The sequence below is a fragment of the Limulus polyphemus genome, unplaced genomic scaffold, assembly GCF_000517525.1.
Source record: "Limulus polyphemus unplaced genomic scaffold, Limulus_polyphemus-2.1.2 Scaffold1719, whole genome shotgun sequence".
NCBI classification, from domain to species: Eukaryota; Metazoa; Arthropoda; class Merostomata; order Xiphosura; family Limulidae; genus Limulus; species Limulus polyphemus.
The window spans coordinates 48,023-63,086 of NW_013667329.1; the positions used below are offsets into that span (position 1 = coordinate 48,023).

The 15,064-nt window shown below is 33.7% G+C and overlaps 1 protein-coding gene across 3 annotated transcripts in view; it reads left to right on the top strand.

Moving 5' to 3' along the window:
* LOC106464687 (TBC1 domain family member 10A-like) overlaps positions 1-15,064 on the top strand; it is a 134,034-nt gene that overhangs the window by 15,242 nt on the left and 103,728 nt on the right. For all 3 annotated transcript variants that reach the window (XM_013924843.2, XM_022392456.1, XM_022392455.1), the window contains exon 3: positions 13,811-13,910. In XM_013924843.2, the coding sequence (XP_013780297.1) occupies positions 13,811-13,910 (100 nt within the window). The remainder of the gene's footprint in view (positions 1-13,810; positions 13,911-15,064) is intronic.

The following is a 15,064-nucleotide window of genomic DNA, read 5'->3' on the forward strand; positions in this document are numbered from 1 at the left end:
CATATATATATATATATATATATATACATATATATAAAACCTAAAAAAAATTATTTCATTTCATATTCTTTTTTTTATCATATATCATATTCTTTAGTTACTGTTTTATGTTTTAAGAAAAATAAGATTTATCATACATTCCATTATATTGGTACTGTTTAAATCTGTTCTTTCTAAACTTTGGATTAAATATGAAAACTTGCTCAATGCTAATGTTGTTTCTTGTTCAGATATTATGAACTAACTTTATTTGAGATATTAACACTGATGATGGAATTTAAGGAAATTCTGAAACGTCTGTAGTAAAGATGTTTTTGATATTACTGTGTTTTTAATATTTATTATAAAACTTCATTTTCCACCTGATGAATCAGTTGCAAATACTCTGACACGGCAGTATAGATATGATGTGTTACATTTGTATCGTGTTCTTGAAAAGCTTAATCCCACTTGAGGAAATAATTAAAATAATTAGTAAACAGTTATTCCCTACCAGAAGTGCTCTGCACTCAAACTTTAACCAACAAAACTTTGAACAGCTTCTAAAATTGGCCTTCAAGAACAATCACTTTGTTTTTAATTGTCATCTTTATGACCAGATAGGTGGAGTGGCGATGGGATTACCTCTAGGTCCATCCCTTGCAAATATTTTTCTATGTTATTACGAACGTCAATGGCTGGATAATTGCCCCCTTTATTACAAACCAGTATTATGTAGAAGGTATGTTGATGATACTTTTCTACTCTTTCACAACACTGATCACATCAAGAAGTTTTTAACTACCTAAACTCACAACATCCATGTATAAACTTTACATGTGAGATGAAAGAAAATGATAACGTAGATTTTTAGACATTCAAATAAACAAAATAAACAATCTCTTTGCCACATCTTTTTACCGTAAGAAAACACTTACTGGCTTATACACTCATTTTGACAGTTTCATACCAGACTCTTTCAAACATAAGCTTGTTTTAAATTTTCTAAACAGAACCTGTAATATCTGTTCTGTCTTCACTCAGACATTTCAGAAATTCATGACATATTACAAAGTGATGATTAACCCCTTAATTTCTTACATTCTATAGCACGAAAATTTTTAACAAATAAAATAGCTCCTACCAAAAAGCCACATACTGTCTCAAAATATCCACTGGTTCTTATCATTCCTTACATTGGCAAACAAAGATTTAAACTCAAGTATCAAATTCATAAAATAATTGAAACACATTATCCATGAATTAAGCTAAGTTTAGTATTTATGCCAACATTTAGAACAAAAAATGTTTAAAACCAAAGACACACTACTCATTCCTATGTGCTCATGGGTTTTATATAAATACACTTATGGTAGCTATAAAGCTACCTATATTGGTAAAACTACAAATCACCTACAAATACGTGCACAAAAGAACATAGGAATTTCAGCAAGAAGCGTATGTAAGCTAAGTAATCCACCCAGGTTTACATCCGATTGCATGGTGAGAATAACAACCACCCCATACTTCTAGAAAACATTAAAATTCTCGGCTCTAGAACCACAGATTACAAACTCTTTATTAACAGAAGGCTCTTCACTTTTAATGATCACCCAACACTAAATAATAACATGAACTCCTCTCTGTTGTCATTAATGAAATCAATTTCGGATTCTCAGTGTTTTTATTTGATATATTTCAGCCTTTCTCTGTAATAGTTTCTTTTAACAGTATTAATTATTAAATGTGTATGCCTCACGTTTTATTGTACATTTCATTATATTGTTACTGTTTAAATCTGTTTTTTCTAAACTTCTAATTGAATATAAAAACTCATTCAATGCTAATGTTGTTTATTGTAGTTTGAATATTATGAACTAACTTTTTTTGAGATATTAATGCTGATGATGGAATTTAAAGAAATTCTGAAACATCCATATTAAAGATGTGTTTTGGTATTACCATATTTTTAATATTTATTATAAAACTTCAGTATATTTTGAATACCAAGTTTTAGAAATTTCATATTTTTGCATAATGCTGTCATATAATTAAAGACTTGTTATTAGATGTATTGTCTTTTGAACATCTATTTTCTATAGTATATGCCATTTTTTGAAGTATTCTTGCTGCATGGGTTAGATATACAGTACATTATATGTCCATGTTGTTTCACCTGTACCTTATATATATATATATATATATATCTTACATTATGTGTACTTGTATACTAAAATCTTTTTTTAATATATTAATTACAGGGCAGGGTGTAAAATTAATGATTTCCATATTCCTGAAATAATGTACTTATGTGCCCAATGATGTCAAAATCAAACTCATAGATATCAGTAAAAATAAAGATGTGAAGTTTTAAAGTAATATAATTATTTACCAGTCTTTAAAAAGTGTTGTATAAGACATTTTTCTGCTAATAGATTTTAAAGATAATAAATTTAGAATATTCAGTTCATTATCCCATTACTTCTCTTGCCTCTAACCATCGATGCCCCCTGAATTTGGATGGCTCTGAAACCTTTGTGTCACATTACATACACCATATTATAGTTTCATCCCCACCCCCTTTCCCATTCTTTAACCTCCCCAGATGCTCTAAAGAGAAGAGTTTTTTAACTATTTCTTTTTCTTGCAATTACCTTAAAAAAGATAAACAATCAGCTCAAAATACAAAATATATATATAAACACACACACACACACACAATGCACACTGAAGACAATAGAACTCACTGTGTGGCCACATGGAGAATACTTTTCCTCTTCAAAATCTGCATCGAATAAGGGATATCAGAAAATTTTAAGTCTATCTATGATTACCGAGTGCTTGCTATTGAGATGGAGTTCTCCACAATATTGCTTTGGCAGTTTCTAAAATTTAATTTCCAAGCCATACTGCTACTTCCACAAAAAACAGGTGTGATTCCCTGTCCTTGTACCTGGCCAGCTCTTGCTGTCCCTATTCACAGTAACTCACTGTATAGTCCATATATTTGTATTTACACTTATACATAATTTTTAATTTATTTCATCACCACATGTTTCTTTTAATAAATAGTAAACTTTTACTGTTAAAAATTGGCCATAACTCTTTCTATGCATTATAATAGATTATAAATGTCTTTAAAACTTAGGTTTTAACTTTTAATTACTTATAGGTCATAGAAAACATAGAAATAGGATTACAAATGGATAACTTAACATAACACGGTAATACAATAATTTAAGACATATAATTTCAAAAGTGAAAAAACATAATAATTCATGCAATTTCATGCTTATAAACTTCACAGTTGTTTGAAGAAAATGGATACTGAAAGACTTTGAAGATTCTGTTAAATTTTTGAATATTAGTTAAACAACACTCTCTCAAAAGTTAATTAAACTCCTGTATTGCACTATATTCAAAAGAATATCCACAGGAGGCCCATGTCAGCAGTTACATTGATCAGAGCCTGTGATCACATTGCCATGATGGAAGATTTTCAGCATGTTGCCACTATTGTATGGCCATAAAGTGTTCCATATAAAAATTTATGTGGACATACTTAGGGCTGGGAAGTATGGATGTGACTAAAATCTTGCATCCAGTTGTGTCCATTGAGTGCTTTTTTTTGGGAGTACTAAATGTTCATCTAAACAACCCTAAATATTTGACAAGTATTTTTTCTGGTTGAAAAGTCTGTTCATATCCAGTAATTATTGTTGGAGTCAACATAGCATTTTGAACTCAAAGAATAATGTATTTATAAAACAAAAAATAGTGATCTCGGCAGTTTAGGAATTTTACCGTTCTGGTTGAAATAAAAAAGACAATGTCTGAATTTGCTCTGTAATTTGTAAAAAGACTTAAAATTCAGTTAGTGTCTCTTAAAGACTGATTCATCACTAAGGTTTGGAAGGACCAAACTTAGTGTTTTTAAATTGTAGGAAAAGTCACGGGATCTTGCTTGTTCATAAGTTTGCTAAGTGTCATTAAAGTGTCACCTTGAATTTGAAAATCAGCAAGTCAAGTGACAATGAAAGCTGTCACATTGGAACAGAATATATATCAGAACTGCATTTTGATGTTTGGTATTTTATAGATAGTGTGATACCACTGAAGATTGATAACATTGGGGAAGGATATGTAACAACCATTTCCAATGCAAAATATTCATATATTCAGATTATAAAAGTATATTCAGATCATGTACTTAGAATTTCCAAGAGTAAAATATCCATTTTACTTAAAGGTATTGAAATATGTATCAACTTGGGACACCAAGCCCATTCAGAAAGAGACCTGCAATAAGCCATACACCAGTCTTGGTAAGTAAAGTGTGGCATATAGTACTAGGTGAGAATTCATGCCCAAAAAGGTCAGTGGCAAAATAAATTTGTCCAGTCAGGCAACAGTATGGAACATCGTCAAGAATGATCTCAATCTGGTAAAAAAAAGAGAGACAAATTCCTTCCACAACATACCTGTTCAACCATCATGTACATAGAGTATGAAATATGTATTTATTCTATTCCCTATGATGATGTAATGTGCAAGTTGCCATACACAGTGCCTGTGGATTTTAAGGATCTGTTAACTATCATCTTTGCACACTAGATGGATTATGAAAAGCAATTCAAATAGGAATTATGTGCTTTGGACATTACAGCCTTACATTAGAGCTTTTTTGCAATGGAACCTACACAGACCAATGTGAGACCTGGTGATATTGATTATAATATGATGAGGCTCCAAATTGTTTAAATGCAACATAACCTCTGTATTCATGATGGTAAAGTCTAGAAGATAATCAGAAAACGTGCTTGGCTATGCTTCTGTCTTATCATTCTTTTGAAATGTGGGTCATATGTAAATGAGGTACTACACAGAGGACTTGTACCAATTTGTTTGAACTGGAAGGTAATTTCTCTTTGGATGTATATAATAGGAATTACCATTTACATAGGTAATCAAGATTTGTATTTCTCAATCTTTTGCACCTCAAGATCCATATAATTATTTGACACAATAGTAAAAACCTAATATATGCTTTTAATGACTCGTTAGTTTAGGGGAGTCACACTTGTCCCAGGCTGTGGCGGCCCATAACTTCACATCTGATGGTTCACTAGTTGAGAATCAATGCTTTAGGAACTTGTTTTGACTTAACAGTACATGTGATATAACACAATCCATTCCATCTTTGTTGAGCACCAAAATTTGACTCCTCTATATTTCAAAAGTCATCATTTAACAACACAGAAGCAGGTATACATAGAGAAAGCTGTAGCATGTTTTATTTGTCTAGATTAAAGATTTTGTATTTAGCTTTACAAAACTGTATGAGTCTTCCTTTTGCTGCATGAGTTTATGTTTTTGTTTCATTGCATTTCCCCTGAATCTATGGTGTTTTAAGAGCTTAATACTTACCTGTTGGCTCCAGCTTTACATGAGAATAACACAGTATTTGTGCAATTTATTTTAAACATGTTTCTTTGTTTCATTTGATTTTATGGTTGCTGTAAAGTTTGTAAATTGAAATAACAAAAGGACACTTTATGAGACAACACAGAACTTATGGTGGACCAGGATAAGCTATTCTTTTTTGATCAAGAAGTTTTGCCAGATCTGTGTGAGAGTTATGAAAACATTAGTGGAATAATATCATCAAAGTTAAAAAGAAATCTTTACTTATGTGACATTTTGGGCAACCACGTTTTGTCTACATTTTCAATTCATGCTTGAGATCAAGAGTATAAACTCAGTTAGGGGAAACATTGACTGCTGTATTTCAAGCTATAGATTAACTCCTTTATCAGAAAAAGAACTAGCTTACAGCTTTAAAAGAAGTGATATCATCAGATTTATTAAATTTACTCTTGGCATCAAGTCCACAATTGTTTCTGATTCTGAGCTGTCACAAAAATGTTACTTGTGATAACAGTGTTACACTTAGTCTTGCATCCAATTTTTGTTTCAGTAGATTCACTTGCTGGAAATCCAAGTCTAAATTAGAAAGAGGAACACTGTAGCAACAGTAGAGCATAGGTTTATTGAATGGAAATTTTGGATTTTTCATATTCCATGATCAGCAACATAAAATGTAGACAACAAGGAAATACAGTAAAATATACAGCACAGTGCATTGGAAGACAAGAAAAAAAATTAACCACAAATAACAAAAATTAAAATAGCTTGAAGTGAAGGAAACTGAGGTTATTTTTCAGGATTGGATGTACATTTAATGTTATTTAGTGTCTCTTATGAGTCATTCTTGGTTTAATCTGTCTGAGACTAAGATTTGAAACATGTCAGGGGAGATACTGTGTTTGTATTTTCACTTAATGGATAGATAGATAAGAAGTTAAGGAGTAGTTTTATATAAGTTTTACTGAATATTCCCATGTGATCATAAGATTATATGTTTGGATGGCCTATTGTTTTTCACATATAACTTTTTCTCCTTGTTACCTATTGTTTTGTGTTATTCCTCTTTGGTATCATGTGCCTTATCATAAGGAAGATTTATGTAAAGTAGATAATCTTTTCCATTGGCTTATCAGATGATACCCTGAGAATATATTCTCCCTTATTTTTGGATGGGAATGAACAACAGTGATGTAGGTGGTGCACTCACCTATAAAGAATAGTATTATTGTCTTGTGTATATAATGCTAGGTTTTCTCTGGAGATTTTAATGGATTTTCATCACCTTAAAAGAGGTTTCTGGTAGCTTGACTAAAGGCATCATCTTTCATAAAATACACTAATTTTTGACTGTGTACAGTAAAATTTGTTATGCTATGCTTTACTTTGTGTCCCTTCTCTTTCTTTGCTAAAGTCAGTCAAAAATCTGAAAAATTTCATTTTAACTCAGCATACATTTTCTGCTCAAACCTCACATTATTCTGTGTATCCTACCTGATTACTCTCAAAGGAAGCCAGTGTACCTGAAAATACTAGAGTAAGCGGGAAAGAAAAAATTTTGGTGCGATGACTAAGGTTTTTGTTTTTTCTTTGGAATTTTCTGCTTTTCTCGTTGATCATATTTTCCTCAGCTCTTCATCATTTTTTAATGTTATTAAGCCTAAAAAGGCTTTGTTATGAAGTAAACTGTAATCTCCATGAATCAAAGGACATAAAGAAGAGGAAGAGTTAGTCAATGAGGGAAGGAGGTTGTCATGAAGAGTAGTTGGAAGTTCTCTCCTGGATCTTGGATGTATCTGATGCTACAAAGGTCCATTTTTTTACTCACACACTTGGGAAGGACAACTGCTAGAATCTGTTAAACTCAAAATTACCCTGAATATGCCCCCTGAGGATAGATCTCAGTGCACAGGAGGCATGTATAACTGAGGTTTGCGGTGATGATGTGGATACTGGTGAGTCCAAGACTGAATGAGGCAGTCTCTACAGGACAGGATTCTCAGACCATCACTGACCAGAATAGTCCACTCTAGCTTTGATCAAGACCAACCGAGAGAGACAGTTGGAATGACATCCTACAGCCTGAGCTTTTTCACAAGCAGGTGAAGCAACAAGTATTGACTAGTGAATATGGGTCAACTAAGAGCTTTGTCATGATAAATGGTATACTGTCAGGGCAACAATGGATCATGGAGAAACCTAGGTTCATGAGTAGCCCATGGACTTGCTGCTTATGGTAAGTTATTGATCTATTGTTCAAAGACAAGAATCTAATGTATTTCTAAATGAAGAGGCCCTTGAATATGCCCACTACATCATACTCCCCCCAATGTTTCAGATGTCTCAGCATGGTGTTGGCCAAGGGTCCATGGGAGGAGAGCTTATACCACAGCTACGGGTCTCAGTGAGTGAGAATAAACAGACCTGCCCACTGATGTTTAACCTGTTCCAGTCCAGGCATTTTGGGTTTTACTCAGAGAAAATTTGTAAAATCCAATTTTGAAAAATCATTTGTGATGTACCTCCCAAATTTCCTCCAAAATAAACTTATAACTGAAATGTTGCAATTTAAAATTTTATTTTCTTGTAAGTTTTATTGAAATTTATTTTTAATTAAAGAATAACAAAATTCAAAACATCTCCCTAATTGCTGATGTTTGACCTTCTGTTGGAAATATTATTCAAATTTTCGAAATCATTAAATTTACTTCTTGCATAGACACTGCTTACCAATAGACGAAAAGACAAGATTTTGACTTATTCTTAGCTTAGATAATTTGTGAACAGTGAATTTTTGAAGTTGCTAATGTCAAGATGTAAAATTCAACTATCTCCATGTTGTTGTTGTTTTTTAATATTGTTCGTGTTTCAGAAGTTGATGAAATTGTAAATGTATCATCAGTAATCTCGAATTATTTTCTTTCTGACAATCTATTTGTTGAAAAGCTTCCTTCCATCCTTATATAAGAATTAAATATTCCACTACAATATCTTGCATCTCCTTACAAATAGCTTTTCTTGACTTATACTGCCCTATGTAAGCACAAGATTTTGCTCGCCACTAGCCTTGATACTCCCACCTACCCTCACATGTATTCGTGTGAGACATCTGCATGCTGTCATGCAGCAACTCTCCACAATAGTTGTGTGAAACAGCTCCTATTTACATTAATGCCCTCTCATCCATGCAGCCTTTAATCACTTCTCAATTAGAAGTCTTACCGACAAGATGTGTTTTCAGACTGAATATTTACTTAATTGATTCAGTTTACTGTTTATTATTTGGCTGCATATTTTTTTCCACTAAATGTTTAAATTTTTATGGTTTTGCAAATTCTACTTGGAGAACAATTTTTTTTCTTCATTTTCTTTGCAGAGGCCTTTGCCTCATATTTGGATTCCATTCAGTGGTGAGTGTTGCCTGACCAGGTACACATATTTTTAAATCCACACTGTATGACCTGTGTGTCATATATGCTCACCATGGTATTTTGTTTCTTAAAGATGTTTGCCCTGGACTGTACACTCGTGGACTAATATAAGTAAAGCAGACTGGGATTAGTGCCCATCCGTGATGATCCAGGTATTGTAGGTCACTGGATGGGTCCGCTTTTCAAAATAAGGTGTTACACCACCCATTGCATTGTCTCTTATGCACTGTTTCCCCTCTTCTTCTAGTGGAGTATGGGATTCCTTGCCACTTACCAGTTCCTAGCTGCTGGGGTGGTGGACCATGGAGGCTTCCTCCTAAATGTGCTCACTCCCACTCAGTTGAGAGTAAGATGTTTGTATTGATGCTCATCCTACTGTAGACCTAATGTGCAATTCCAGATGCCACCAGGTGATGGACGATGCATTCTGCCAACATGCAATTCACCCCTCCGGCTGAGGCACCCTCTTTCTTACCATCTCCCAGTTGCTGGTTTCTGTTGGATATGGTGGTGGTTGGAGCTGGACCAGCCACATAAGATCTCATGTGTGTTGTCGAGTGCCCTCCTATTAACAAGGGCTGGATGATACATTCCCAATGCTGCTTGGTGATGGACTGGAAATGCTGTCCCACTTGGCTGTCTACCTTCCTACCATCCCCTGGATGTTGGTTCCTGGCAGATATAGTAATAGTTGTGTTGAATATGCACACATGAGTATATGATTCTGTCCTTATTACTACAAATGTTATGTGAGTGAACAGTATATCTTACTCAGAAGTGGTGTAGTCACCCAGGTCTTCCTATGGGTGCTTTCTAAAGAGGGATCATCTTCTCACTGGACTCTTCACCAATTCAGTGTGGAATTCTAGCTATTTGTGAGAGGAGGTAAGATAACGTATCAGAGGTAAACATTATCCTACACTAAAAATGTATTTTCAATAGATACTTACCTCCTCTCACATTTCCAACCTGACCTCCCCACTTCTGGTGTAGGTTTTGCTCAATCTCAAAATTATTACAGGCTGCACAGAAGAGAGGAAGCTAGTGACAATAGGAGTTGTGTCACACTCCAATTGGTGAAAGGTTACTGCAGGATCATTTATATGATAGCGTGCAGATGTCTCACGTGAATACATGTGAGGGTAGGTGGGGGAGTATCAAGACTAGTGGTGAGCAAAAATGTGTGACTATAGAGAGCAGTATAAGTGAAAAAAAAAAGCTACTTGTGAATGGGGTGGGTAAGTATATATTGGAAATACCTTTTCAGTGTAGGAAAATGTTAACTTTCTTAAAATACCTCAAGTCATCTTGATGCTTATTGAGATTGATTAGGACATTTTATTGTCATTTAATTACAGTACTTTATAATTTGTCAATTATGGAAAGAAAATAAATTAAATGAATAAGTTTTCATGTGTTGTTTATTTATTCTAAAGTAATTGTATTGAAAGCTAACTTTTTATATAAGATAACTTCAGTAACTTGAGGCCAATGATCAATGCTAGAATTTTATTTCTTTCTCAATCAAAAGGCAAGTGATGTTATGTCTTTTTGAACATGTTACCTAAATTATTAAAAATTTTATGCATAAATTTGAGTGAAATAAATACTGTATCTTTATATTAGTTTTAATAGTTGAAATGTTTTTTATTGCACCATTTCATTTAACAAAGTGGCCTTGTGCATGGTGTCATTAGGCTTATTATGATATGTATCAAAACTGGCTTCCATTTCAACTGTTACATAATGCATGCATAATGGCATAGTAAACATCTGTTTTAAATAGTGGTTTTGATTGTATTATAAATCATAAATTGGCAAAAAAAATTATATTTTAAAAGTTATCATAAATATCATGCCATGTGTTGGAAACATCTGTGTTTTAGATCTGATGATGTTATGAGTTATTAATGTTTATTCATAGAAACAAAAAATGGGCATAATATCAAACACTGGGCTGGAGAAAGGGTTTAATATGGCTAAATATAAATTGGATCATTTTTTGAAGCATATCTAGCAGGTCTCTGGTTGGGCTAGTCAGGTGGAGATCAGACCTATCCATTGAGCAGAGTTCAAGACTTGGAAGAAGAGTTTCATCAAGAGCTGTGTCACTTACATGGGTGATATTTACCTTTCACACAGGAAGGCATACCCTACTATGATTTTGGCAGATTGTGAGGATATCCTTGTAGACAAGTTTGTTGAAGGCTTACCTAGTGAGATGGTGAGATATCATTTATGTGTGAAAGACATTCTCACCCTGATGGAGACAGTTTCTGTAACTTTTAATAAGTCACAGGGGTGGAAAAAGCCAAAAATGGCTATATCTCAGAATTGAATGTATGATACTAATTTTGAGCTCAGCAACTAATAGATCTTTGTACTGCAACACAGTCTTATTAGATACCAATGAATGAGCAAGGCTTCCCATGTCACTGTCAATACCAGTATTGCCTCTATCCAAAGTTCCTCTGGAAGGGAGTATCAAAGCATCATCTAAGGGTGTGGGCAGTTGAGTCACTTTAAAGTTAACTGTTGGTATTTTGCATTGCAGCAAGGTAGGCAAAGCTACTAGTTTTGCTTTTCTGCACAGCAGATGCTGTAGGGTCATCATCAAGCTGTAGGTACAGCTGCTTTGGCTTTAGAAAAGTAATGGTATCCAAGTCAAGTCTGGTCTCTGTCTTTAGATAGGTGAACATGGTGACACATATTGACACCTTCTCATTCATGCTGACAAATGAATGTCTGGATGCATTGAAAGTATGCAGTGGTTCAGTGCTTTAAACATTGTATCCAGATACTGGCAAGTTTAACTAGGTGGTGAAAACAGACTTAAAACTGCTTTCAGTACTTGATGGTTTTTACAAGTTTTTTGTTATGCCATTCAGTTTGTGTAACATGCCTGCCACTTTTGTAAGGCTAATGGAGCTTACACTGAAGGGTCTCTAATGGGAAAGGTTCCTTATTTATGTCAGTGATGTTGTGTTATTTGACCACACGTTCAAATTTGCTGTTGAAAATCTGAGCTGGATGTTTCAGCAAACAAGGTGGGTGTGCTTGAAGGTGCAATAAGGGAAGTGCAAAAGTGTGCATACAGGTGGAGTTTCTAGGTCATATTTTTGGTACAGACAGTTTCTACTTATCCTGTGAAGATCAGAGTAATGTGATTCTGGCCTCAACTTGTAATCAAGAAAGATGTCTACAATTTCCTTTGTCTCTAGTTGTATTATTGCTGTTTTATGGCCAACTTTTCCAAGATTGCTACATCATTAATAGTTTTACTGAAGTGGATGCAAATTTTAGATGGACTGAGGAATATGACTTAGCATTTCAGTCACTAAAGCATGATTTAATTGAAACTACAGTGTTAGCATGTTCATAATGAGATGGTAAATTTCTGCTTAGTACTGATACCATTGATAGTGGAGTTGTGGTGGTATTATCATAATTGCAGGATGGAGTGGAACATCAGTTCAGGAACACCAACAGCTTCTGAGTGCAGATACTGTATGAAAAAAAAACATTTCCATCCACTGGTGATCTTCATGACACTACTGTTTGATAGTAATTCACTATTTGGGTAAACCATGCATTGCAGAAATGGCTCATGAACTTTACAACTCCAGATGGAATGATTACACATTGGATCACAACATTGCAAGAGTACATCTTTTTGTATTGCTTCATCCAGGTCTGCAACATTGCAACACCAGTGGATTGTCTCACCACACAATGATCCCTGTCCTTTTGTCGAAAATTCTGAATCCTGGACACATTGTGGGAGTTAAAGCCATTTCTGCTATAGTGATGTCAAATTGTGTGGTCAGAGATTTCACTAGTGATTGGGTATCATGCTCAAAGCTCAGAAGCTCCAGAAAGTGCAACTGAATTACCCAATCTAACTTTAGCACTTCTTGCTATGGATGAAGGTGAAGTGCACCTAATGTGTATTGAGGAATGTAGTGCAGGTGCATGTAACTTATGGCACTTGTACAAGTAGCTATATGTGTAGGAAGGTGTGCTGTACTATTGTTATCAACCACTGAGACATGGTTCTGAACCTGTGTTGCAGCTACTGGTTCCTAAAGCTCTTAAGCAAGAAATACATCAGACCTTGCACAATGCAAAGACTGAAAACAACTAAGGTGTTACAAATAACTGTGTTACTGTGTGACAGTAGTTTTATTGGTTACATTTTAATTAAGAAATTAGGCAGTAGTGTGAGCATAGTATTGTGGGTGTTGTCCAAAGAATTGATTGGTCTCATTTGCCCTGAATGTTACTGGTTTTCTTCCATTTTCATATTAACAATCAAAATCAAAGTTATTTTGATCTGTTTCATAATAAACTTTCTCAATACTTACGTTGTCAACATATCCTTTGTTGTATGACCTCAGGCTGAGATGCTGATTATTTTTCACTCATCAGTCATTTGAAATAATCTCCAGTTATTAATTTAAGAGTACTTTCCAACTTGTGGTTTCTGAAATGTTTATTAAATTATCATTTGAAATCATGTCTAGGTAAGTGCTGTTTAAAACAAACTATTTGGGATGTTTCTTCAGCTTGTTAACCTTTTCCTTGAACCTATTTTCTATCACTCCATAATAGGAAATGTTTCCTTAGTGTAAAATACCTTCCTGTGTTTTACATGCATAGTTGAAATAAAGGAATAAAAGCTTATTTAGAGTAAGTACATGCAGTATCAGCACTTTATATATTATAAGATTTAGTCTTAGTACTAATAATTAATTTTTTTATATGTTTTGTTTTTGGTGCAGTCCAAGATAAGTTGTAACTTAGATTTTTGTGGCATTTGATGGCAAGATTCATGTGGGTTTTGTTTGAAATTATGTGGATGACACGGGAGACTATTATAATTTACTGTATGTTCATTTAAGTTAATACTAAACACCATTTAAAATGTTACATTTGCAGGTGGTAGTTAATATTAAAACCTATATTTTCTTTTACAGTCAGTGTGGAGTCTCTGTTGAAATACTACGTAAAAGAGAATTGAAATGGTTAGAAATGTTTGAGAACTGGGAACGTTTCATGACTAAAAAGTACAAAAAGGTAGGCTCGTTGGTATTTTCTGTGAAATTGTAGATTCATGTATGTAACATGTCAGGAAAATACTTGTTTCACCCCAAAATAGTGTTAGGCTTTTACAAATATATGTTAATTTTTTTTTATTTATTTAATTTTTGATCTCATGCAATTTCTTAATATTTTGAACTTACAAAATGTGACAATTAGGTTTCCTATTAGATGATTTATTCTCTGTTTTTCGAGATTGAACTATGTATACCTATTTACAACAGACGTATGTCACAGGAGTACCACTAGAAATAATAATTAATTATAAGACTATGAGTTAAATACATACCTGTATATTCAGGGGCTATATAAGACTCTTCAGTTATGATACTGTTAATCCTCAGGTTCAACAATTTTGAAGCTAATTTAGTTATAATTACACTTAAAATACAAACATGAAATTAGCTTGAAACCTGCTTGTATGATGGATTTTTCTCACATCTATGTAATGGACTTTTCTCACAATTAGTTGGTTCATTTGAAGTTTTTTCAGTAATTTCTAGATAATGGTAATATTGTGGTATTCTCAGGTGAACTGATTTCCACTGAAGTATGAGATAGGCCTGCTTAATAACAGCAGAATCAAACAGGAAATTTATGGAGTAGCTGTATTTCTTTTTTTATTGTGCTATATATTATTTTTTTAATTTGAAGTTTTAAACTAAAGTTAAAGGATTTGTTCTTTGTGTTTTATTTGAAGCTGTGTTTGAAAACTTGACTGAGTTTTTTAAGCCTATGTGAGAAAAAGAGGAGACTGGACACATTTGATTGAAAAGTGAATAGTATCTTTATTCATAAACAAAAGCAAAAAACCAGTGTGCATACTTCTGTAGACAATTGCTTACCCAATTGCTTCTATCAAATTAGGGTATAACTTCTCTTAGGATTACCTTCTGTAGAACTATACTCAAGCAGAAACTTGGTAGAACTGAGAAAGAATAAGTGCACACTTTCACATAATGCTACAATCGTGTATAAGAATGTGTTCCTGCTGTGATGTGTTGCTTTTCAGAGATGAATAAACTGTTTACATGGTAAAAGCCAGGAAAAACAAAAAAATTAAAATAACCTATACACCTGGAAAAAAGTTAAGCACCCCCGTGTTTTTTTCAAGCGATTCAGATTCGACG